The sequence below is a fragment of the Schistocerca cancellata genome, chromosome 10, assembly GCF_023864275.1.
Source record: "Schistocerca cancellata isolate TAMUIC-IGC-003103 chromosome 10, iqSchCanc2.1, whole genome shotgun sequence".
Lineage (NCBI taxonomy): Eukaryota > Metazoa > Arthropoda > Insecta > Orthoptera > Acrididae > Schistocerca > Schistocerca cancellata.
In genome coordinates this window covers 63,017,104-63,044,599 of record NC_064635.1, presented here as the reverse complement: position 1 = coordinate 63,044,599, position 27,496 = coordinate 63,017,104, and the positions used below count along the sequence as shown (strand labels likewise).

Sequence of the window (27,496 nt, the reverse complement as noted above, 5' to 3'; positions counted from 1 at the left end):
ATTTTATTTCGTACATTTTCTACAGGTCCTTACGTGAGAAATTTCTTGAGTCAGACATCTAATTCGAACAATGAAAAGTTTGTCTGCGCATGATGTTTGAATTCTCCTACTGCTAGTAACTTTGTTAGCAGACGCATTTTCGACACTCCCACTCGCTAATTATATGTGCGGAATGCGAAGCTTTTAGCAGTTGGCAGCGCGTAAGAGTAGTTGGGAGCGTGAATGAACTCTGGCCGAGTGTGGGAGCATCTATGGATTACATTATTTGACTTGAATGTGGTGCAGGGGTTGACAGCAGAAGTGCGTGAAGTGACGTAAATAAAAACAATGTGAAGCAAATAAATACGTAAGTGACAGTTGTGTTGCAAAAGCCTATGTGCTTTTCTGCCAAGGACAAGTGTGACCGGTTGAGCCATCATTCTAAACGTGATAATGATAAAAGTGATTACACAGATGTTTGAGGCATAGGACGGATACCTTTGCCTTCTTCGAAAACATTAGATATAACGATGCAAAATTCCAGTTTTGCTTCGTTTGCTTGTCATCTATGCAATGCTGCACTCCGAAATTTCCACTCGTCAAGGTAACGCGCGAGATAGAGTTTGATAGTTATGTAATCAAGTTATTCTTGTCTTACATCCGTACATACCATTTTCAGATATTTACAGAAAACCCATTACGAAGTTCTGAAAATTGCACGAAATAGCTCAAATAAGGACATCAAGGAGGCATTCATTAAATTATCGAAGAAAGTGAGTAATCGCCTGAACAATGTTATGTAAATTTCGATACTTTTAAATCGTGTTAGTCATGTTTCATTTCTTATAGTAGAAGCTTCTTAGAGCTTTCAGTTTTATAATTAACAGCAGAGTTTGTGTGCCGGCTAGAAACGAATATTCATGTATTGTTACAACTGTTTCACTTAAACTCACTATATATTCCTCTTTTTTTTCCATTCTTCATTACAGCTGGAGGCTGAGTTTCTTTGTGCATGAATTTCACAATGTCTGTGCTACACGGAAACTGACGTATTATATATTTTTCTGAAAATACAGAGTGGTGTAGTATAGTGTAGAAAGCTGCTTGAAGCGTAAAAGATATGCACACATGAAAGAGACCTACATTGCATTCCAGGCATTATTATTATGAGGTCTAAACTTCTTTCAAGGTCAATGGATTTCTTATCAACTTAGGAAACTTGACAAGAACACTTCTATTTTGATAGTTATTCTCTCAAGTTATTCTTTTCTTACTTTTGTACATTCATCTTTTCAGACAAGTGGAATGGTGTATGGCCATTGTGATTAATTTTGGTTTGCTGACTGTCAAAAAAGTTGACAATTAACTCAAGATTTGAGACTACTTAGCCAATTCGCAATGAAACTGTCATTTTCAATGTAACATAGACCTCAGGCTATGCTAAAGAGCAATGTTTCACTACACCCTAATTTCCCGAAATAATGTAGATACAGAAACAATATTATCAGTGCTCTGTTTTCTTCGTTTTTGTGCTTGGTCAACTTCACATGCCACATCATTCTTACATCATATGATGAAGCAGACATCCAGTATAGGTTAGCTCAGTTGACTCAACATGACCATATGTTGCCACATTTTTCTTGAATTTATTTGTTTCGCTGAAGCCAGAATTAAATTATAGAAATGTTGGATTGTGGTTGAACTGACTTCAGACAAAACGAGATGAATCAATCTTCCATATTACTGTTTATTTATACAAAACAAGAGTGTAAACTCGTACTAGTGAGCAACTAACTGTAGGCACAGTGGTCAATAATTACAAATTCGATTGCATGGAGGTGCATCACCAGTGTTTCAAACTTTTGGCTTGTTCATTCACAGTGTTAATGGTAACAAGATTAAATTTTCAACTTTCAGTAACAGTAAATCCACTAATCATTTGTGGAAATATTTATGATAGTGAAGTAGCTTCACTCTATTCCAATCCTAAGTAGAGACCATCATTGAAAAATGTTTTAAGTCTCAGTTTGTGCATCTGAAAATAAGTCACCAGGAAATTAAGAAACCCACACGAAGTCTTTACATTGCACAACTGGGATTTACATGAGGTCAGGTTGAACTTGTGTGGAAATATTACTGCATTGATTGGCACATCTTTCCCATCCTTACAATTTGCAATGCTGTTTTGTCCTGTCTGCCTCCATGTGTCCCTATTAAAAGTATTCCCCAGACATAATTATATGCACAGTCCTTGTATTACATCAGTAAGCAATTTTCTTTACAAGATTTAAACTATATAAGTACATTAAATCTAGAAATACCAAAATGAGAATTGTAATGCAGCAATCAAAACAGTACTGATAACATAATTATTATAAATAGGCTACAGTAAGCCTAAATGAGTAATTGCCATCATAATTAAGACCAATTTGTGTATTAAATTAAAGAAGGGGGGGGGGAGAGAGAAGAAAACCTTTTTATAACAGTCGGGAAGGACATAGTATGAACTCTGAAAGGATATTTTGTTACATTTGGTATTGACTCAGAATTTACTTGCCTCCCGCTGTTTGTAACATAAAGCTTCTGGAATTAGTAATTATATCAAACCCATGCAAAACTATAACTGTGAAGTTGTTTCACTGTTTGTAAGTAGTGGCCTACTGATATATTCAACACAAATGATAAATCTATAGTCTGTGTAACACACACACAAATTTTAGGGATGAATATTGATTGTCATTGAAATGGAAGGAACATATGGCCGATATTGGCAAACGGAATCTCATAAGTGTGCTATAACCACAGGGTTCTATCGTCACAGCCAGTGCCCCCATATGGAATTACTGTTCTTATGTGCACTTAGCTCTTAGCTACAGAATTATCTTACCAAATACAAGGCTAACTTGCTTAACTAGGTATGTTGCACATTTTAAAATAATGGACACATGGTATGTACCATTTTAACCATTAAAGTCTGCCAGAAATTGAAGGGCTAACTCCATTTTTTTCCATAACACAAACCAGCTTCCATAAGCTGTAGAATCTGGTCTCTTTTTCACTTCGGTGGAAGAAAGGGATGAATACTGGAGATATTCCTATTTTGCGCTGAACATAGTGGTCCAGTCACATTAATGGGACCATCATTTGTGTTCAATGTCGGATATGTGAAATGTGAGCTGTCCCCTTCCTGCACTGAGGTCTTCAATTGTCGCAACAATTTGCAGCGTAATACAGTTTTCAGAAGTTTTTGGTGGCATACATAACAAAGTCCTCTATCAACTCTGTGAAGCACAATGTAAGGAAGATTTTATTTTTTATTTCATTAAGCTAACTTGTTCTAAATATGTGCCAGCAAAAGAGAATTGTGTGCAAGGTAGAACCAAATGAGGTAGTGCATTTGTTAAGTTGCTTATCTCCACTTTGAGAGGTGCAGGTTTATGCTATTCTGGTATACAGAAAAATCCAAAAGAAAACTGAGGATCTCTTACACGATGATTGCTTCGGCTTTAGGGATAGTAAAAGCACAAGAGAGTCAGTTCTGACATTGCACTTGGTTATGAAAGCAAGATTTAATAAAAATCAAGAAACATTCATACAATTTACTCACCTAGAAAAAGTGTTTGACAGTGTAAACTGGTGCAAGATATTTGAAGTCCTGAGAAAAATAGGAGTAAGATGTATGAAAGATGGGTAATATACAAGAGGGAAAAATAATTATGTTAGTTGAAGAAGGACGTGCGAGATTAGAAAGGATACAAGATATGGAGGTAGTCTTTGGCCCCTACTGCTCCATCTGTACAGTGAAGAAGTGTTCGAAATAAAAGAATGGTTCAGAAGTGTGATTAAAATTCAGGTTGAAAGGATATCAGTGATAAGATTCGCTGACGGTGTTTCGTCATCAGTGGATGACAGAAAGAATTGCAGAGCATACCGAATGAAATGAACTGTCTGCTGAGCACACAATAAGGACTGAAAGTATCCAAAGAGACATGAAAGTGATGAAGAGTAGCACAAATGACATTAGTAATAAAATTAACATCAGACTGAAAAGAAGGAATTCTACCTCAGAAGCAAAATACTGGGTGATGGACGAAACGAGGACATAAAAAATAGACTAGTGCAGGCAAAGAGGGTATTCCTGAACAAAAGAAGTTTACTTGTGTCAAATATTAGCCTTAATTTGAGGAAGAAATTTGTGAGAGTTTATGTTTGGAGCCTAAAATTGTGTGGAAGTGAATGGTGTAGTATAGGGAAACCAGGAAAGTTACAGAACTTGAAGTGTTTGAGGTGTGTTCCTACAGAAGGATGTTGAAAGTTAAGTGAACTGACAAAATAAGGAATGAGGAGGTTCTTCACAGAAGCGGCAAAGAGAGGAACACGTGGAAAACATTGAGGAGGACGAGAAGAAGAAAAAGAAGAAGAAGAAGGAGAGGATGATATAACATTTGTCAAGACATCAACAAATAAGTTTCATGGTAGTATAGGAAGCCGCAAAGGGTAAAAGTGGTGGACTGTATTTAACAAATAATTCGGGACACTGGATGCAGGAGCTACTGTGAGATGAAGAGACTGGCACAGGAGAGAAATTTGTGTATATATTTGACTTAAATCTTTCCTTGTACTAAGCTGATGAATCCTTTATCATAACAAGCCATTACTTTCATTTTGGCATAATCATATGCTCACCCTGCTGCTCTCTTTTTACTGGTATCAACTCCCTGCCCTCTTGGCATCTCTCTGGTTCATGCCTTGCTTGTCCCAGTGACAGTTGAAATGATACAAGCATTGACAGCCTGCTTAAGCTGGTTATGCCCACTATGCTGCAGTCAACACAGCACCTCAGTTCTGTTTACTTATTGGTTTCACAAATTGTTGCAGTTTCATCCAGACATCAACAAAAATAACCCAGACACTCACAATGAGTTTGTAAAACTGAATGAAGCGTACAGCATCTTGAGTCGTCCAGACAAGAGGCGGGAGTATGACCTCAGCTTGCAGGTTGCTCACCCGTCACCACACCCCACTGGTGGCCCCAATGTATACGAGAATGACCTCCAGCAGGAGTAAGTACTGCACTAATGCTGTTTATAACTTGATCTCTCTAGTCAGTGCTGAATTTCTTCATTGTTGTATCTTGCAGTGGTAACTTACATGTATCCTCATGCTTCCACAAGATGTAGCACTTGGCCACTCCCATAATTTAGGATAGGGGCTTTCAATTCAATTCATAATTCTCATCCATTGTTAGAAATAATGGACTGTGATTCCATCAAACAACAGATTTATAACTGCCAAGCACAACAGGAAATGGCTTTAGCAGTCACCACAGTCCAGGAATCCATTACCATCCCCAGTCCCTCAATAAATCCCTACGTCCATCCCAGAACTGCTCCCCTTAAGTCTGTATCCCTCCTCATCCCCACCACTCCCCACAGTCATACCCTCTGCATGTTGCCTGTATTACATAAACCAAACACTTAGGACTCCCCATTGTGACTGTTTACTGTACCCCCACAGAGAGAATATCTGCCCTTGTGAACCAGCACCTTCAGCATATATCCTGTGTAAAAAAAAACTCCAACTATTTTCTGTACTGACCGACAGCAGTTCCTGCTCCTTTACTGTCCAGCTTCTTGCTCGTCACTGTTGTTGCAATCACCTCCTTCCTAACTACTCTGAACCGCGAACCCTCCCAACTGATTCAGATTCGTTGGTGACATCGTCACGATCTGGACTGAGTGTGAGGACACCCTATCCGTGTTCCTCCAGAGCCTCCACACATTCTCCCTCATTCTCTCCTCCTGGTCCTAATCAGTCCGACGAGCCACCTTCCTCAATGCCAACCTCTGCATATGGAATGGCTACATCAATACATCCTTCCATATGAGACCTACCAACCTCTGACAATACATCCATTTCAACAGCTGCCCTCCCAACCACTCCAGGAATTCCCTCCCATTAAGCCTAGCCACCTTTGGCTGTCGCATCTATAGTGATGAGCAGATGCTCTCCAAGTATGCCAATTGAGATCCCCTGCTATACCCACAGGACAGCAGAGATACTTTAATTTGTGGAAAAGTGCCAAAATGAGTGGCTGTCAGCTGCACTTGAACGTACTACTTTATTCATTTGACAAACGTTATAAGAGTAAAGAAAACATTAAAAACAGAGCAAGCCAAACATTAATTTTAGAACTTAATTCCCGGCTAAATGTGCCATTCAATCTCGTGCCTCAAGGGCAAGACAACTTTAATTTCAAATCGGCTGAAGGCCAATAACTTCAGGCTCAAAAACAGGAATTTGAATTTTAAAAGGTAGAAGGTCTCATCTTAAAACATTTCTCTAAGTTAGGCTGAAGGCCCAAACAATCTCATACCCTAAGGACAAAACATCTTTGACTTAAAATTGGCTGAAAGTCAATAACTTAAGGCTCAAAACAGGAATTTGAATTTTAAAAGGCAGAAGGCCTTATCCTAAAATTTCTTTAAATCAGGCTGAGGGCCCAAACAATCTCACATCTTAAGGGCAAAACAACTTTAATGTAAAATCGGCTAGAAGTCATACATAAACAACAAGGACAAATAAGAAAGGCAGCGCACCAAATGGTGCTCAGAAGTTTCCGAGGGTCGGCCTGGAATTCAAACACTAACATTCACTTAGGTGAGACAGGCAGTCGGCTCAACAATTCTCAATCTGACGGCAACCCAACCGACAGACAGTCAACGGACCAGGTGACAGGATAACTTCTGCTCCAGCCGACCAGCACACAACAGGGAGTTCAATGGAACAACGCAGAAGGTATCGGCGCCCACAATGAATTACACATTCGCCTGCCAAACTACACGCCGTGCTGGACAGCCACAACAAGGAAAATACACTGCCTGAATTTATGTCAATGTCCAGGGCAGGTAACTGGGATGTTAACTGCCACAAGGTAGAAGATTCCACTGGTGCACTTCAATTCAGAAATAAACAAGTTAAGTTAAACTCCACAGGAGGGCGGCTAGAATCTCGGCAACTTGAAAACGCACGTTGTTGCTCGCGGGAATGTCCCAACAGCCCACAACGAAATTCAAACAACACAGTGTGAACAGTTGGGGCTGGCTGGTAGATTAAGTAAAGACTCGACTTTCGTGTCGGGAGATTGGTGAGCCACGGACCTCGTAGCAATGGGAACAGTCCCTCACACTCCGACTGCGCGTGGACGCCGCCAGTGGGCCTGGCCAGACACCCGCCACGGAGACTTCCTCGCTGCTCCACGCCAACCGACCAACTTCCCAGGCCCGGAAATGGTCAAAGGACCAAATATACGTCGGCCGATGAGACAACCGGCCGACGGTTGTCCCACTCCAATATCCCTCAGACAGTTCATATGTGTTGCCAGTGGTCGGTGAGCACTGGCTGCCGGAGCCTCACCGGTGCTCAGACCCCGACTTCACTGCTGCTGTGTCCCGACTGCACTGCTGGTCCGTCTCCAACTGACTGCCAGACACACGACGACCCAGAAATACTATCGGTCGCTCCAGAGATGGTGCAACAGTGCACTTTTCGATACACGCTGCTGCTGCTGCTGCTGGGCAAGTAATGCATGAAGTTAGTGAAGCCAGTAAATGGAATAAGAAAACGAGGCGGCAGCACCGTAATAGAAGATGACAAACAATAAATGGGATAAACGTGAGCCGTGCACGGCTCACCAGTAGTCTCACTGAGACCTTTGTGACTGAAATTACTCTTCCCACCTAGTCCAGAAAAAGAACTCTTGTGGCTTGTCACTCCACTTATTCACCACTGTACCAAATCCGGATGCCAAAGCAAACCCCTCTTGTGACTCAGTGCCAGCTAAGACTGCAGAAATTCAATCATATTTGCCAGTCTGTGGCCGAGAGACAGTTGGGCCAGCTAGATGCTGAGTATTCCACCCGACACAATGTGCTTAATGTGAATGACAGATTCACAACTTGTGCCATCTGGATCCTTTGCACTGAAACCAGCTCGTTTGAACCGCACAGGTGGGAACTCTGCCTCAATGTGTCCTTCGTTCAAGCAACACCCTTGCCCTCTGACCTTTTTGTGTTGTTATCCGGACCCAGATTTTCCATTGTCTGATTTTGTACATTAGTCTTAGGACTATTGTCAGTCACTTCTCAGTTCTTTCATTACTGGCAGTGTTTGTTGATCCTTTGGCTGCTGAAAACGTGCTTGCAACATGCCGAGCTGAGGACATGTTATTATTGTCTAATGCACCTACCTGCAGTAAGTAGCCAGCGTTTGGGCTTCTGCTTGGAGCAGGGCTACCCGAGTGTCCTTCCTTGCCCTGTGCTGCGCACTTTCTGCGATGTTTTCTTCTGTCACTGTCACTGAATTTTTGACTTCGAAGCGTCTCTGTGAATTGAACATTGTCACAAATTCTACAGAGATGTAAATATAGATATTTCTTAAGTAGTTTCTAATCTGATTTTGGTAATCCATTCCAAAAGTTGCTCTTAGTTTCAGATTCAGAATGACTGTCAATTACATCTCTTGTTGAAACTTAGTAGTGAAGTGTTACACCTGCCAACATAGAGGGCTTCGGAAAGTAGTTTTCAGAATACATGGAGGAGTTATCACTTCTACATCTACATATACACTACTAGAGCCAACATATGGTGCATGGCAGAGGGTACCTTGTACTAGCGCTAGTGATTCCCTTTCCTGTTCCACTAGCAAATGGAGCAAAGGAAAAATGACTTTATTTGTGCTTCCATACAAGCGCTGATTTCTCGTAACTTGTCTTCACAGCCTGTTGCGAGTTGTATGTTGGTGGCGGTAGGATTTTTCTGCAGTCTGTCACAAATTCTAACTCTCAACACTTTCTCAGTAGTGTTCCACAAACGAATGTCATCTTCTCTCCAGGGATTCCCATTTGCATTCACGGAGTATTTCTGTAATACTTGCACATTGATTGAGCCCACCAGTAACAAGTGTAGCAGCACATCTCTGAGCAGCATAAATGACACCTTCTTAAAATTTCACAAATCCAAAGTCTACCACTTGCCTTCTGTACGACTGACCTTAGATGGTCGTTCCATTTTATAGTGCTTTCCAGCAATGTTGTGATCTTCACTCTGAACACTGGTTTGATGCAGCTTTCCATGCTACTTTATCCTGTGCAAGCCTTATTATCTCCAAATAACTACTGCAAATTAAATCTTCTGAATCTGCATACTGTGTTCATCTTCTGGTGTCCCTCAATAATCTTTACCTCCCACATTTCTCTCCAATACTAAATTGGTGATGTGTCCTATCAACTGATCCCGTCTTCTAGGCAGGTATTGCCACAAATTTTTCTCCCTTATTCTACTGACTACTTCTTCATTACTTACCCTTTCCAGTGTTATGTCTATTTTGTCAAGGAGCATCTCACGATAATGTATTTGAACATTACAGAATTGTTTATCCTACTCGTCTGCATTAATTTAAATTTTCCCCATCCATATACAGTAAGCTGCTGTTAATCACACCAAATACAAATTCTACACAAGTCTTCCCACATCCTCCTACAGTCACTTGACAATCTCCCGTACACGACAGTGTCATCAGCAAACAGTCGCAGATTGCTAATCAGCCTATCCATCACATGATTTTTGTGTATAGAGAACAAGAAAAGTCCTGTCTCGCTTCCTGTAGGCACTCTCGTCTATACATCGTGTCACTTTGTCAGTGTCAAATAATTCACCCTCACTGGCACTGTCTGTGAGTATCTCTGGCAACTCTCCCTCAGTGCAGCCACAGCAACCTGTCATTTTTGTAGTAGAACAGATGATGGTAAAAACTTCGTGATGCCAATTCTGATGAACTGTAAGAGATAAAGTGAAGTGGGATCTGGGAAAATGAGTTCACAACAGATAAAGTATCCATACACCACTTAGCTTCCAGAACAATGAGTAGTTTGTGATACATGGGGGTGGACATTCCACTGTACACCTGAACTTGTAAACAGCACTCGTGTACCTGAGATCATTAGTGCTCAGAGGTTGGAAAGAATGCCTGAGTTAACCTGTCAGTTGTGCTGAAGGCAAACAGAGACACTACACTTAAAACTTGTCAGCAGCACCTTGGGGAACAGTAAGGCATAACGAGTTAACTTGTGTCAGTAGTCAAAGGGTTAACGCGAAAAACGTTGAGTTACCCCACAGTTTGTAGTCCAAAAGTGGACCAAATTATGGGAATGATGTATTGCACTAGAGGGAACTATTTTGAGAGAGGCAATGCTTAAAATGTTGTAAAATAACCAGTTAAGATGTTACAGCAAAAGTTTGGTTTCTTTTTGAACACATGTCATGTACTTGGCCAGCATCTCTCCCCCTCCCCCCCTCCCCCTCTCCCCACTCCCCATTCATGTAAGGATGCTCCTCACCTCCTTGCCCCAGAACTGAAACACACCAGTAGTTTACCTTTCTTTATGCAAAAACAAGGCCTTCAGTGGCTTGGTCAGGATACATTTAGTTTCATTTAGAACAGCCATATTTTATACTGTAGGTTTTTGTCTCTGCTCTGTGTGTGAACCCAAATACAGTGGTTGTAAAGACAAAAAGAAATTTTGTGTATTAGAAAAGAGAACAACAAATTTGCTATGTTGAAGTGAAAAAGATGTCCCGTCCAGTAGTTGGCATTATCTCAAATTCTGTGGAGTGCAATATTGTGAAACATGCAGTAATACAGTGCAACCCATCTGGCATAGTGCTCAACAATGTGTCAAATTGTGGAGGACAAGGAACATCTTGCTTCGTCCTCAGGTGTCAAGCCAGTTGTATCAGCCAATTCAAGCACTGTTTTGGGAGCTTTCCTACATTTATCTGGTTGAATGCTGGCCCTGGGTTACACATTATGCAAACACCCCAAAATTTTAGTTTTCATGTTTTGTTTGACTTTAATTTACTATCCACTTTATTAAGTACGTGCTGATTACATCCCAGTTTCCCCACAGTGGCAGAGTGTGGTAAATTACGATAAAACCAAAGATCTCATATTGCACCGTCAGGTTCTTCTTCCTTGCATTGTTGGTGGGCATAACTTTGAATGAGTTCAAGAATTCAAGTTCCTTAATTTTGTAATGACCAATAAAAGTGAAGTAACAAAAGAAGTGTGTCAACAAATGGTAAATGCTAATCACATGTTCTTTAGTCTGAACAATTTATTCAAGTCATGATTGGTATCACAGAAGAATAAGAATCAGCTGTATATGTTTATGTGGTTGTGAACTGTGGGCAGCATCAGCAACACTGAAGAAGCATTCTCTGCCGTTGAGAGAAAGGTATTCTGAAAGGTCTGTGGACCTGTCTACAATATTGTGGAAGATAGACGACAATGAAGTATGAAAGAAGACTTGTAGCAGTGCTTTGGAGAGCCACACATAGCCAAATGTTAGGGCACAAGAGGCTACACTGGTTTGGCCACACCTGGTAGACCCCTCCTGAACCAAATCTTCCATTCTCAACTTGCTAGAAAATGTCCAAGGGTTCATCCAAGAATGTGATGGAAATATGGAGTAGTAACAATCCTTAAAGAAATGGACTTGACAGCATTGGAAGACGAAGCTAGAGACTGGCAATGATGGAACATCATCTACAGCAGATCTCTCTTCTGCTGTGACAGATTGATCTTCTTTTTTATCATGCTTTTTGTGATGTTTTGTTATAATTTTTTAGATTGGTGTTTCTCCTTTTGTAGTGTAGTTATTTCTTTTGTTTTTCTGCTGTAGGCTCTAAAGAACCATTAATGCAATAAATGATGGTTTTGTTAACTTTATTGGCCGCACTAGACCACTCGAGTCATTCCGTTTCCAGTTATTCTCTGAAGGTTGTACTCTTTGGTTCTTGCGATCTGCCCAACACCATTTTGTTCTTTCCAATTGTAATTTTGTCAGTTCACCTGAAACCTCTTTAGCCCTTCCATTTATCATTCCTGCTGAAAAGTTTTGGTTATTAAGAAAAAGAATAATAATTTCTCTATGTTCTCTGCATGTGGTATTTGAAGTCCAACTGCTATCTGAATTTCTCGGATCCACTGTCCTAAGATTTCTCACCACAAGTTATTGTAAAATCCTGTTTCCTAGCAGTCACAACATGTGAAAGAAGTGGGAGATTCTCTTCTTCTTCTTCTTCTTCTTCTTCTTGGAGCTGGTGATTGTGTCATTGGTCAGTTGTGGAGGATTCTCCAGACTCCTTTGACCTGGTGTTTTTTATGAATGCAAATTGTGATGCTTATTGTTTCAGTTTTGAGGAGTGACCTGTTCTTTCAGGTTTTGTTTGGATCAGGATTTCGCTAGCACAAATGGCTTCCAGGAGAATTACAGTTTGGTAGTGTTAGGGTTATACTGTCTGTTGACAAGCATTCCTTATTGTTGACCAGAACAGAAATTGAGCTATATTCATTATATTGGTTCTCTTTTTCCACCTTTCTTTCTCACTTAAACTATGCTTAACGACTTTTCCAAGATATACAAAGGGCATTCAATAAGTAATGCAACACATTTGTTTTCGGAAAGCAGGTTGGTTTTATTTAGGATTCCAGTATGCCATATTATTCCCCCTCTTTTAGCTATAAAACTATTTTTCAACATAATCTCCATTCACTGTGACAAATTTCTGCTACCTTACTGTGAGGGCTCCTATGCCCACACGGTACCACACTATCGGTTGACATCTAAGCCAACGTCTCGCTGCATCGATAACCTCCCTATTATCCATGTGCTTCTTCCCACATTAGGCCAAACAGACGGAAGTCAGTAGATGCAAGATCCAGGCCATAGTGTGGATGAGGAAGAACAGTCCAATGAAGTTTTGTGGGCTCCTCTCAAGTGCACAGACTTCTGTTGGCGTGGGGAACGAGAAGTTCGTTAGCATTTTTGTGGCAGATGAACACGCTGAAGTGTTTGTTTCAGTTTCCTGAGGGTAACCCAGTACAGTTCCAAGTCGATCATATTATCTTGAGGGAGGACGTCAAACTGAATAATCCCTTCAGAGTCCCAGAAGACTGTAGCCGTGACTTTACATCTGAGGGTGCAGCTTTGAACTTTTTCTTCGGAGGAGAGGTGGTGTGACACCGCTCCATGGGAGGCTGCACAGGTTTGCCTGACGTTGTTGTGATGACGAATGACGTCCCGCCTGAGTCACTGTGTGTGTGTTCAGTGCCAGGTCTCCACAGACCTTCTGCGAGCTCCTATGAATATCTGCAATGCTGCGGTTCTCTGCCAAAAGAAATCGAGTGAAAGCTCTCTGCTTGGGACACACCTGCATTACAGATCTCTTTTTTTAGAGCTATGTATACGCTGCCGCCTATCATAATTTCTTGTAACTATAGGGCTGAAGTGGGAATATTCTATGGTGTCCCACAACAAATTCCGCATTTTTTAAACTGAAATTGGCCGAGAAAAAGAAACTGTTGCATTACTTATTGAACACCCCTCGTAAATAGTACAACCATGTTAATTTTTTTATGTTCCTGAGGAGTTAATTATACACAGTTTTCTCAGATAATATTTGTAATCTTATTTTAAGGCAATTTTTTGGAGACTGGTGATGTGCACACAAACTTCTTCCATGTCAAAAGCTAAATCATCTGGAAACCCCAATAAGTTTGTTATTATTGAATGTTTTCCTCCAATTTTGATTTTAGGTATTGTTTCTTTTTGCCAAATTTTAGTGATGTAATGCTCTCTAATATCAGAAAATAAAAGACAAGAAGATATTTTTTCCTACATTGTTTCATTTATTGAAATATCTCTTAGTGGAAGGGTAGTTGGGTGAGCTTATGGCATCTGAGCTGCCCCTCAGAGTTTTATTGTTCTGTATTACATAAGTCTCGTGGTCTGAGTATAGAGGCATAAGCCTAGTTTACTTCTTTCTCAAAACCATTATTGCGAAACTATTTCTGTAGATGACCGCCTATATTGTGGCCCCAGTGTACACTTCAGTTTCGACATTTTATGACTACTGAGGCACCGTTTCCATCTGTGAGATGAAAATTTTGACAGTTATATTAGTAGTGGTGGAGGTGAGGCTTGTCTGCATTTTTGCAAACAGAGACTTTTGCTCCGTGTCCCTGTAGTATCGGTGCCGTGTTCCAAATTCCTCAATTGCTGTGGTTGTTAGAGATGTTTGTCATACCACTTATAAGGTAAATTATAAGTTACTTTGACACACTTTTCTAATTGTGCATATTAAATTTTCTGTTTCCACTGTTAGCTCCAAATTATGTTTTTTGGATGGCTTCTGTATTTACAGATCTCTGCTTTTAGTAAAGTTGATCTCCTCAGGATGGCTTCATATGATCCTGAGAGCACCAGCAGAAGTTTCCAAATGCAGATATGGATTGTCATCAATTTTAGATGTGTTATTTCATACAGAATTGTCTTCAGAAGTAACTCTGACATTGTCAACCCTTCAATTCTTGTATTGTGACAGCTCATCTCGAGTGCCGCTCTGCAGGGCACATCATTCTTGTAAAGATTATCATTAACATCTGACAAGCAACTTGCATAGTGTAACTGCAACATAGTTCTGTCTCATAAAAGTTTGGGTACCTCAAAAACAAATAGTTTCACCAACAACTTTCCCCACTATGGGTCACACGTGTGCAGTGGTGAGCAGCACACTTCCCAAACTCCGTTTCTCAATGTAATGCCTCTGTGTAACTAGGCTTTACAATTTTCATTTTGTGTTGCAGCCCATGGAAGGACCCATCATTCTTCAGGAACCGTGATCGCAGCCGGGACGATGAGAACCGCAGCAAGCCATACTACGGCATCGGCAAGCTGGGCCGGCTGCCCAACTCGTGGCTGGTTGCCTTCCTGTTTGCTGTAACTGCTGTCGGTGTTGCTCTGCAAGCTGTAGCTATCAGGTTATTGAGCCAGTTCCTTGCTCCTGAAATAAGCATTTCCTAACACTTTTCCCTGATATTTAAATTGTCGAGAGGAAGGAAGGGGAGGAGAGAGAGGGAGAGACAGTAGAGTGCTCCTGTACCTAAGTAACTACCGTATTTACTTGAATCTAAGCCGCACTTTTTTTCTGGTTTTCGTAATCCAAAAAGCCGCCTGCGGCTTAGAATCGAATGCAAAGCAAGTGGAAGTTCTGAAAAATGTTGGTAGGTGCCGCCACAAGTAACTTCTGCCGTCAAATATAAGTAGCGCCACACAGGCATGCTTTGTTTGTAGGCGCAAAGATAAATACTGGCGCCAAAACCTCCGCGTCAGTGAATAAATTAAAAAAAAAAAAAGGTGGAAGACGAGCTTTTTTTTCTCCGCCCCGAGTTTCGACCACTGCATTTTCATACATTATCCGACGAAGTAAATACAAATTCCGTATTGTTCATCTTCGAATGTAGCAGAATTTCAATGTACTACGAAAATCCGACTGGCAAGACTGTTTGGGATGTTTGTCAATATGGCCAACTCTACTTTCTGATTTTTTTCCTACCTGTGAGAAGAGATGGTTGCTAATAGGAACCTGATGAAATGTGAATCACATGCAGTATTCTCTTCACCATAAGAATAATACGAATATCAACATTTTGTCATGTATTCTTTCGTGTTTGCTGCTATCTCATTTAAATCCTGCCTGCCTAATAAACTACGAAACTAGAGTGAGACAACAGCAAACGCGGAAGATTATACGTATCGTGTCATGTTTATATTCGTAATATTCTTATGCTAATAGTGATACAGTCAGGAATGAAGCACGGCAACTGTCTAGATTTTTAATTCTAAGATGACTCTAATTTCTGTGCAGAATTTGATGTACTAAAGAAGATTTTCAAACGGAGAAACATTTTCGCCTAACTCTCGTTCAGAACATGTTCTATCGTACGCAGTCTATTATTTGGTTCTTGTTGATCATTATCAAAGAAAGCAGCAGTGTAAGTAACAACAAATAGCAGTCTCTTGCCATTGTTTCGCTAGTGTGACGATTACTCTCTCTTTTTTTTTTAATTGTAAGCGGCAGTAGCACGCACAAAAGCAAGCCATGCCGCGAGCGGCGACAGGCCGTAAACACGCACTATCAGAATGCGACAAACAATGCGTGACACAGTACAGTAATGCATTTTCAGCTTAGAGTGACGCGAACACCTTTAACAAAGAGAACAGCACTTATCAGATCAAAGAAAAATAAGCAATCAATTCAAACCAGACGAAACACGTGAAAAAGGAAGGGTACCCGTATAAACACGGACGGAGCGCCTGACGCATAGCAATGGCTACCTGGTAAAGCTTAACTGCTAAGCTTACGACTCGAACCAAACTACTGTAGCTGTATCGTCATTCATTCGACCTAAATTGTGTCTCATATTACAATGGACCAACTTTGTTTCGATTTGGAGGTGCGGCCTAAAACTTTACTCTCCCCTTGAATTTCGAGTCTCAAATTTCCGGTGCGGCTTAGATTCGGGAATTTTTTTTTTTCCTTATTTCGAGTCTCATTTTTCAGGTGCGGCTTAGATTCGAGTGCGGCTTAGATTTGAGTAAATACGGTATGTGTGTTTTTTTTATGTATGGGTGTGTGTGTTTGAGGGGGTGCTTCCCCCTCGCCCCTATCAACCCCAAAATTGGAGCTGTGTCTGTACATTGTGACAAGTTTCAACATGCATGGGCAATTTAGTCTTTACCACATGTGTAATCTCGCACTCAGCTGGGGTGCAGAAACTGTGAAACTCCTTCATGTCCCCTGGAAAACAAAATGAAGGTGTGTGTGTGTGTGTGTGTGTGTGTGTGTGGGTGGGTGTGTGTGTGTGTGTGCGCGCGCGCGTCACTTGGCATTTCCCAATGCAATGCAAGAAGCAAACTGCTCAATGGTTTATCAGTTTTCATGAAACTTATCATTACTTAAGAATATAGTTAAAGCTCAAAAAATAGTCATACACTAAAGTGCCATCATTTGTAGCTGGTTATGTAATTCTAGAAGTCATTCCTTATTTGCGATCCTCATAAGTTTCTTACGTTACAGCATAACGTATAGTTTACCTTGCGATACAGGAACAGTGGCATAGTTACGGATCAGTGTTAAACTGTATGTTCTCCTATAGCTACCTTGGTAAGTCAGTTCAAAAGCTGGAGGAAGGCAAGGGCATACTGTGTACAACAGGTCCACATGTAGAAAAGCAATACTTTTTTAAAAATGATCTGATTGAGGATTGCTTTACCTTAAAGGCTACCTTGTATCTAGTTACCTTGTATATTTACTGAAATAAAATGATCACAGAAATAAAATTTTGCGGCTGCTGGCTGCCATCAGGCAGAATACTTGGGGATTTCGAATTTCATGTCTTATGATCATTGGTGGCATCCTTTTATAGGCTTTTTCACCGGAATATAAAATTCGTTCCTGAACCCTAGCCAGAGATCCACAGTTTATATGGAAATCATTTTGACTGTGAATTTCACAATTCACTTTCAATTCACTCATATTATTAACTGTGAATACCAGGATGGAATGTAACAATACAAGAGAAGGAAAGTTGCTACTCACCATATAGCGGATATGCTGAGCTGCGATGGGCACAATAAAAAGATTCACACAATCATAACTTTTGGCCATTAAGGCCATTGTCAGCAGTCTTTTGCCTACTGCTGACGAAGGCCTTAATGGCCAAAAGGTATGATGTGTGAATCTTTTTATTGTGCCTATCGCGGCTCAGCATCTCTGCTGTACGGTGAGTAGCAACTTTCCTTCTCTCATATGGTAATTGTGAATACCATCAGATAGGAAGTACATTGACATCTGAACAAAAAGCCAACCTCACACGGGATGTGGAAGCAAATGTGGGCATGCAACTTGATTAGTTTTGCAACATCACTGTTCACATTGTGGAGCAATTGTAAATGTAATTCGTAGAATAAGGTGCGTCAGATTTTTGCTGCATTGAGAGTGTCGCCAGTGAGCCGCAGTGTTGCTTATTACATCACAAGTGGGACTTGGGAGATGTAATTTTGGATTAATTATTTCTAGTTGAAATCAATATCTGTTTGTTTTTATATTTTAATAGGTGTGCTATGAACATGTGCTGTTTCAAGTCATTGGCAAACTTCAGATGTCTTGAAAGTGTGTTATTTTTAGTACCATTTGTGCAGAGAACCTATCGATGGTTAATAGCTTTTCGAATTACAACTTTCGTACTGTGGAAGTAAGCGGCTTCAGAACACCATTTCATTGAAGACTTATCAAAAGTGCATCATTTTTGGTATGATCTGTTACTGTTAAATTACAGATAACAGCATATTGGTAGTTGAAGCCTTTAGGACATTGTAAGATTTAAAAAATAGACTTGAATAACATCTGTCAATGGCAGTATAATGGTTACACACACTGTCTCTTAACTGAAGAGTTGCTGTTCATGTTCTATTCTGAGCAAATATTTTTTAAATTCACCCTCATGTTTTCTGCAAGATGCTGCAGCATTTATATAATGCAGAAATAAGAAGAAAAAATGGACCAGTGAATTGCAAGACTGCTGTCCACCTCTTTGGATGATTTATCTGCAGTTTGGTACAATATATACTGCTAGCAGAAAACGTGGCTAGTATGTGGACACAGGAGCAAATGTGAATTTCAATAGACCCAGAGGACGAGGACCAGTATTTGTATAATGTTAGAAGTAACATACGCAGGTGTCCTCTACCAGCAATTCACTGCTCTATCCATTGATGTGTCCAACCAACCTTACACATGTCTGTCACCATAAAGCAGATGGTGCCCCAGAACCTGTAAATATGTGAAAAATGTTATGATGCAGCAGTTATTGTAATCAGAGAGTGTATGATGACTTTGTGCTATTGCTAAGTATAACAATTTTCACTGGTTGTGCCTTTTATTACTAACAACATTTGGTGAATTTAATTATATGCCCAAATACTTTCAGTCTACATATTACAGATTCACTTTCTTATTACTTCCCTTAAAGAGTTAGAATCTACAATTATTGTAGCTCTATATTACACGATACCAACAACACCCCGTACATAAAAATTTACTTTCTTGTAAACAACTTACTTTTAAATGAAGTGTATTGGATCCTCACTGTAAAGGAAAAACAGTGGAAATGCTAAACATAAATATATTTAATTTCATAGTGATGGCAAATTATATAAATATATGTTATTACTTATTTCATTAGCTTTAAACAGTATTCTACTTAACACCGATCCTTATGCTAGTGTTTGCTTACACTCGACTCTTTGTGGTTTTACGTGTCGGCATTCACTGTCGGTCGCTCTCCCCTGTGCAGGCACTCGATGACACTGCGCCGAAGCGCTCTGGATGAGGCGAGCGCACGCCACAGCGTGCTTCACACAAAGATGCAGGAGCAGGCGCACGACGCCGGCAACCACAACAACCTGCGCATGATGCACTCGCGTCTCGGTGGCACCAGTGCGGGTTTCGCACTCCTCATGAAAGATGGCAATCGAGAGCCGTCAGAAAAGCAACCGGTGGAAAAGCCGCCATCACCCATCAAAGTTGTGGATGATCTTCCAGCAGTGGATGCAAAAGCTGCTTCAATCGGCTGAAGGTAAAATATTTTTTAATGTCCTCCATCAAGCTGTTTGTTAAGTGCAGGTTAGCAACTAGTCTGGAAAACCTCAAAATACTGATATTTTTTTAGTGTTCTCAACTTTTCAATTGATCTTCTGGTTTCTGTGTGTCTGTGGTGAAATGGGTTCTCATCTCCATCACAACTACTTCCAATATTTAATTGTTTCTGGTTGTATATCATTAATTTTGTGAAGGTTTGTAGGTTCACCTCATATGGGGAAGAATAAGGTGAGAAGGGAAAAATTCTTTTCAACAGCCTTTCATCAGTAGCTATCTGCATATAATTTCTGTTTCTTGCTCAAACAACCAATGATAAAATTTAATCTGGTGCTCAGATAAATTCTGTGAACTGCTGATTTTGGCACCACCACCACCACCACCACCACCACCACCACCACCTCCTTCACCTTCATCTTCTCAGATAAATTCTGTGAACTGCTGATTTTTGCCACCACCACCACCACCACCACCTTCATCTTCATCTTCTCTTTCCTGTCCTTCTCCAATTTGTGCAGTTTACAGACCCTGGCTGGGTCTGTTTGGAACAGTAGGTGTCCCCTCTCCACTCTGTACTAGTCATCTCCTCTCTTATTCTCACTTTCCTTCACTCCAACGGATGAGTCTGTCAGTCTCTTGCGTCCTATTGTCACTTCATGGGCCTCTCTCTATATCCTGCCAAGTTCCATTCTTTTAACATGTCCACAGCATCTGTTGTTGCTTGCACAGGCTTTTATTTCACACTTTCTCTCACTGCCTCCTTACTTTATCTGTTCTAGTAAGTCCTATTCTGCTTCTTTGAAATTTCACCTCATAAGCCTGTACCTTGGTTACCTGCCTTCTCTTCATTACCCACATTTCTGATGCATATGTGTTGGAGCGTAATATGCTTGGTACAACACTTGTTTGCTTTTTGGTGGTACATGCTTGTTCCAGAAGAGGCTTCTTATACTCTGGAGGAAACCATGGGCTTGTCTTCCTCTTTCACTAATCTCCTTGTCATTCCTCCTACTGTCCTCTGTTGGTACTTGAAAAGTTCCACTTTTTTCAGTACTTGCCATCTGATACTTACATCTGTTATTACTGCCATTTCACCATCACTCCACACTTGTTTGCATTAAATTTCAATCCATACTGTCCCAGTACTTCCCCTTTCCCCACACCATTAAATAATCTGTTTACACCTTTGCTTTCATATTTTCATCTCTTATACACACCAACACTCCTTTCATTATCTCATCCATGATGATTATGAAAAGTAGAAGGGGTAGTGCAATCCCTTGTTTCAGCCCATTTTTCTGTTCAGACTATTCTCTCATCTCTCCTCCTATTTTTATGCCACTCTCACTCCCATGTTACATTTCCTGTATTCTTCTATTAGTCAGCCATCCGATTTCCCATATATTGCTTTTTTTATACCATGATCTGCCTTCTCAATGTCCAGGTTCATACACTATCGTTTAAATTTAAAATTGAATGTAGCCCACACAAATATACTTAAAGATTGCTTTCAGGTAATTGCAATAAATGTCTAATCTACTTTCAGTTAGTAGATCATTCTGTTTTTCAAAATGTCAGAAGGCTGCTTTGCTGATGCATCTTGGTGAACTGTTTTGAAACTAGAGATATCATTCCTCACTTAAGACATTTCATGATTTTTTTCATTAAACAAAATATTACTATTATTAATCATTAATTAAATAATGTAGTGGACAGTATATTGTGTAAGTAGCTAACTCCTCAGTGTTACTGCACATGTTCATCTATATAAGCAATGAATGTGTGGTGTGAGTGAATCTGCTGCCTGCCTCCCCCTCCCCTCCCCCCATTTCCACTCCAGTGGTGAAGCAGAAAACAAAGTAGTTGACAGAAAAAAATATGTATTCTAACAAACTGCAAGGTACAGAATGCTTTCCATTCACTCTGCAGTTTGCCTGTCCACGCCCGCTCATCACGGTGTCAAGGTAAGTGCACAAACAGTTCCTGACAGTAAGCAGATTATACTGCCCTGGTTGACCTATCCAAGTGAGAATGTAGCACTAAATACCACTAAAGTGCTGAAAGTGAGTGAGATAACTGTAAAAATCAGGGGAAAGACTTGGTTGGTGTTCTGACATACTATAGGACATGTTGGACTACGTGTTGACATTAGAATATGTTCAGGATCATTTTGTTACAAATCTGAGTGTCTCCTTCAGAAACAATCACTTCTGGAGCCACATAAGGACAGGTAAAGAGGTGCTTTGAATTGTTATCTCTTTGTCAATCTTCCATGGTTACCACTGGCACTCCCCAGCCTCTGGAATCTCCATTACTGTTGGTGGATTGTCGGGGGCCCAGACCCATTTTCCATTGTCTCATTGTGAGTGTTACAGATTGTAACATGCATGTGAGAATTTGTCATTAACATAAAAGTAAAGGTGGGTTTCCAATTTTAAAAAGCAGAGAAGCTGTGCACGAGTATTAATGTTTTGTAGATCAGCATTCAATATCTGGTCTTCATTTTTCTTTTTTCAAATTTTGCTGACTTTATTGCAGTGTTGTGCTTAAAAGTCAACAATAACCGTAGTGTGATTAGTGTTCAGTTCAAATTTCTATCAAGGGCTACTGATGTTACGTCCCAATGACAATGTCTTGAAGCTATTCTTGCAAAGATTTCTCATATGTTCAATATTATTGCACAATGTAGATGTAGAGTAACACGGCATGATGTGGACTGGTGATGGACAATGGTAATGTAGGTGTTTCCAGGGGGTGACAAGAGCTTATAACTTACTGAAATGTTGATAAAACTGTAAATATTTTGTGTTGAGAGTGTTGGTAATCTGTCATGGATTCAGGAACTGCAGCCATATTTACTATCTCTAATTAGACTGTTGATTTCAGACAAATTCAGCTTATTTTGTATTCCACAACTGCAATGACTAATTATTCTGAAATGTTCTGTTTAAGTACAATATGTTATTGAAAAGTACCCTCTGCTGTGCAACGCAAACATTGTCATGTTATCTGCCTTGCAACATGCACATTAATGTTTACATTGCAAGGCAGAGGCCAAGTTTGTTGTAACACACAACAACAACAACAATAATAATAATAATAATAATACATTGAATAGTCAAACACAATCCCTAAAACAATCTAGTTTGAGGACATCATTTTGCTTATTGTTCTGAGTAGGTCACTTTACAATTTATGAAATTTTATGTTCAACAATTTTTACATTTTAATTCATTTTAACATATACAAAACAGTTTTTTTTTATCTTGGATTGCTTGAGACTTGCCTAACTCTATGAGGATGAAATAATTACAGAGCATTTTACATGAAGGTAAAGAACCAACTCAGAGAATAAAGTTGAATGCCTCTCAAGTTATTCTTTTAATTTGGTAATAGCAACAGCAGACTGATTCTTTAGATTAGGGCATGGGCTAGCTTCAGCTCAACTTGAAGAGTATTTTTTTCCATCTTAACACTGTTCTGTGGCTATTTGAAATACAACCTTTCAGAATGTTTAATCACTGTAATGGTGATACACACCACCATCAAAAAATGGTTTGAATTTGACCAAAATCAAAGGTAAAATTAAAAATAAGTACCACTGGGAACTATAGAATACAGTTCCTGACAAAACTGTAAATCTTAACTGAACTTGAAATAAATAATAAGTAAATGAAATGACATCTCAAATTTTGTGTGTGCCCATGAAAAGTAGTAAAACTTGCTCTCACGGAACTCTACAACAAAAGTTGGTTCAAAGAAAGTTAGAATTTCAGCCAGGAATATCTGAAAATCTCAGGAACGTCTTTTTAACGAAACAGTCACAGCCCTGGAATGATACAATAGTTGCCTTTGGTTTACAGACAGCTAGTAGATGGTTGTGGCACAACTTGACCAGAAGAAGGGATCGGTTGGTAGGACATGTTCTGAGGCATCAAGGGATCACCAATTTAGTATTGGAGGGCAGCGTGGAGGGTAAAAATCATAGGGGGAGACCAAGAGATGAATACACTAAGCAGATTCAGAAGGATGTAGGTTGCAGTAGGTACTGGGAGATGAAGAAGCTTGCACAGGATAGAGTAGCATGGAGAGCTGCATCAAACCAGTCTCAGGGCTGAAGACCACAACAACAACAATAGATGGTTGTGCTGAGATGTTGCTATTGCTTTGAAATTTGTTTTTTTTTTTTTTTTTCTCCCCCTCAGTATGAAATCAGTATTCAGCTGCACAACTGGAATATTTTGTTGCACTGAACTAAGGTTCAACAGAGATTAGTCTGTCAAGTTTGGAAAATACAAATCATTAAAACATGGGCATACATATAAGTACAAAAAGCCTGTTACAAAAACTTACTCAATATTGGCTAACATGGATAATGGCTAACATGGATAATCTGATGTCAATTTAGGATCAGACTATAAAGAAGATTAAGTTAAAAAATATTATTTTTTTTCAGTATTATCTGGTGTGCGACATTTGATGTAACAATATGAAATATCGCAAAATGTACATAGTGTATGTGATAATTATTACAACATATTAATAACTTAAAGCAAATTAATTTAATTTATATTCAAAGCTAGCAGTGAGAAACAATATAAAAGATGTACTTTTTATCATTTGATGTTCATGCATGCCTATTGGGTTGGCTGATTAAATTGCAGTTTCTGAATGTGCCTTTTTTTTTCCTACTGATAGTTCCTTTTTAATTTTCAGATCCGGATGTGGTCTAATGCCTGATGTCACAGTGCCCTGCTGATGATTCATTTTATTTATGCTTGAAGCATAGAAATTTTAAATGAAGATTTATTTTTCTTTATGTAAAGACGTTGAAATATTGGTTGTTAGTTCTTTTGCTGTTATATGTCACTGCAAGACACACGAAACTGAAACCTAGTACAATGAACTGTGATAATTTTGTAAGTGAAAAGCAATAGGTAACATTTTGAGTTTGCTCAAAATATTGTTATCTTACTGTGATGTAAACAAGAAATTACTTAGTGCAGCTACATGTAACAATAAGGATACTTTAACACAAAAGAAATTATGATTATTACAATTGTACAGTGGGACTCTCTCTGTTACTAATGCTCAGACATCTTGTCTCTTTACTACTACTAAGTAGTGAAGATGGCTGTGTTACTGTATATATTCATCCCATTTTCCTTCTCTTTGATCTCTGTATGGCTGTCTAGGTTTTAAGATTTCCATAGTTTCCTTAAACAACATGACAATCACCAGGATGGCGTCTTTGGAAAGTACCGGCTAGCGCCCTTCCTCAATCCAAGCATGTGTTACATCTACATACATGCTCCGTAAGCCACCATGTGGTGTGTGTGATGGAGGGTATCCTGTATGACCACTAGTCATTTCCTTTCCCGTTTCACTTGCAAATGTAGTGAGGGAAAAACTCTCTGTAAGTCTCCATCATTCTACAGTCGGCCTCAAACAGCGTTTCTCTAAATTTGTCTTCCCTCCAGTGATTCCCATCTCAGTTCCCAAATCTCCGTAATACTTGCATGTTGTTCGAACCTACTGGTAACAAATCTAGCTCTTGACCTTTTTGCCCATGGAACATCATTCTTTTCTCTTTTGCTGCCATTGTTGAGCTATCCAGATTTACATTATCTGTGATTTCCCTAAATTGTGTTAGGTAAATGCCTTGAGTGGTACCTTCCGAAAAGACATTGCAAATGTCCTTTGTTATTCCTTTCTAATCCAATCTTCTGCTCTGTCTATTAATAATCCTGTTGTTAGTGGGAAATTAAGATCTAATCTCACTTCCCTTTTATGATTACTGTGAAAGCATTTTTTGTAGTAGAGCATGATGTTTCACATTGTTGCAGATATTTGTAAGCCATCTTGTTGGTATGATGTCAGAAATGCAGAAGACTACGTATCATCATGTTTTAATTACAGTACTACGTAATTTTTAGGTGAAAAGAAAGAAGGAATATCCATGGAGTATTAGTCTTCAAAATTGTACACTTATTGTCGGTACATAAGTAGTTCTTAGTTAGATCGATTCCAAGTTTTATTTGAGAAAGCTATTACACTACAAGGAGTACTAACCTCCATGAGGTAAAATTAAAAGTTTCACCAACCCAAAGGTTGGTTTGACCATCAAGAAGCTTTAGTAGGTGTGATCCTACTGGAGATTGAGAAGCTGTTGCCTGGTTTGTGCGAGTATCCAACCATTGGCTAAACAGTGCTTGCTATTTAAAGTGGACTCTGACCTGTAATGGCACTCAGCATTTTTTTCACCAGGAGTGAAAGGAATGATAAGTTTTGTAGGACTGACCATGGACCTGATGCCTTCAGATTGCGATGCCCGACCCAGTTCTCTCCTTATACGGATCAGTTTTTGTCTATAAATGACTGTGGGTGGTGATTGGACTTGTAATTATAGTGGGCAGACACTCAAATGCAGTAAGACCTCAGTGTTTATTTCACTAAATGCTCTAAGCATTAATTTTGAGAGGCTACTGTGATGGCGTTATTTGTAATTTTTGTAAGAAACGTCTTCACACAGGATTGACCACTACCGAAAATGAGTTTTTACACTGAGGTTACCATGTAATTTTTAATGTGAAGAACTTCTTGATCTGATAGTACTTCAATGCAATGCAACAAGAACAATTTACTGCACTTTTGTTGAAACATAAATTTAGTTTGTCACACATCATCAATCAGTAAAATCATATGTTCTGAACACCACAGTAGTAATCTTTCTTTTAGTAATGAAAATGTGCACAATACCTTTTGTCGTCTTCTTCTACATCTGCTATTATTATGCTTGTCATTTTAAAAAAAATAGCTGGTACTTTGTACACAGTCTGGTGCTTTGTTTACTATGGCAATAAGAATTTTAAGCACTTTATACATGCCTACGTATAACCTGTTTATGATCTGAAAATGTTGCTGATTAAATATCACAGTATGTGAAAAGCACACTAAACATCTACTGAAATAGTAAAACTGTGATAAACCTCGTTGCTTTTAAACACTTAACTTGTGCAAGGGGGCAACAAATCATGACTTTTACAATAAGTCTGTCACTATGAAAAATAGAATATACTGAACTTCACAGAAATAAATACTTCAGTCCTTTTGTGATGATGAGCAATGTATTGCAACTTCTGACAAGATTTTGCTACCAATGGATGGTTTAGCAGCTTTTACATAGTGCCTTCCAAGTCTCAATTCCCATTGTAATATTTGGCTGGTACAGTGGGTAATGCTGCAACATGTCTGCTGCCTCCACAGCAAATGATGACTTCCCACTGGTCCTCGTAATAACATTGCCACTTCTGCTTGGTTGACAAATAGCTGCTGAATACTGTAGAATTAAGTGTAACAATAATTCCCCATCCATATGAGGCAGTTTAACAATGATTATGCTCATTTTAATCACCACATAATACAGTACAGTGGCTTCTAAGGAGCACCACATGCTACTTCACAACCCTTCCAACTCACAAAGAGCACTGTTCTGGAACTTTGTCGCAATGTTTGTCCTGCCTTATCCTTCTGCAGGGAAGTCCCTTTAGATTTTAACTTAAACCTACAGCCATGACTCGTTACAGCGTTAGTTAACAAAGGTTCGTAATACTTTAAAAACTAAGATCTACTTAACAATATATAGATATCTTTATTTATTTTCACGAATTGGCCAACTAAGGACTGCGTTACAAATTCTATTTCATGTTCACTTTTTTCTGTCTCTTTTCTTGGGCTGCTCTTCTGCTTGCTGCCATTTTTGCCTAGTGTTCAGCTGTTAGTTTCCTGTTGCTCTTTGGTTTTGGAGCCTCGTGAAAAACCTCGAATTCAGTTATTGCCTTTCTGTACTCGTCCCTATTCATTGCGTCTATTTCTGTTACTCCAAGTTCACCGAGGTTATTTTTTTTATTCCTTGCAACCAAGACTTGGGTGTTGTCCTCTGTTTAATTATATTGAAT

The 27,496-nt window shown here is 39.5% G+C and overlaps 1 protein-coding gene across 1 annotated transcript; it reads left to right on the top strand.

The window, feature by feature from the left end:
• The first annotated feature begins 223 nt into the window (after positions 1–223).
• LOC126106821 (dnaJ-like protein 60) lies at positions 224–26,392 on the top strand. Its single transcript, XM_049913216.1, has 6 exons — positions 224–583; positions 659–752; positions 4,858–5,042; positions 14,686–14,859; positions 19,237–19,518; positions 24,255–26,392. The coding sequence occupies exons 1-5, from the start codon at positions 510–512 to the stop codon at positions 19,514–19,516; spliced, it is 807 nt and encodes a 268-aa protein (XP_049769173.1). The 5' UTR covers positions 224–509; the 3' UTR covers positions 19,517–19,518; positions 24,255–26,392.
• The last annotated feature ends 1,104 nt before the right edge of the window (positions 26,393–27,496 follow it).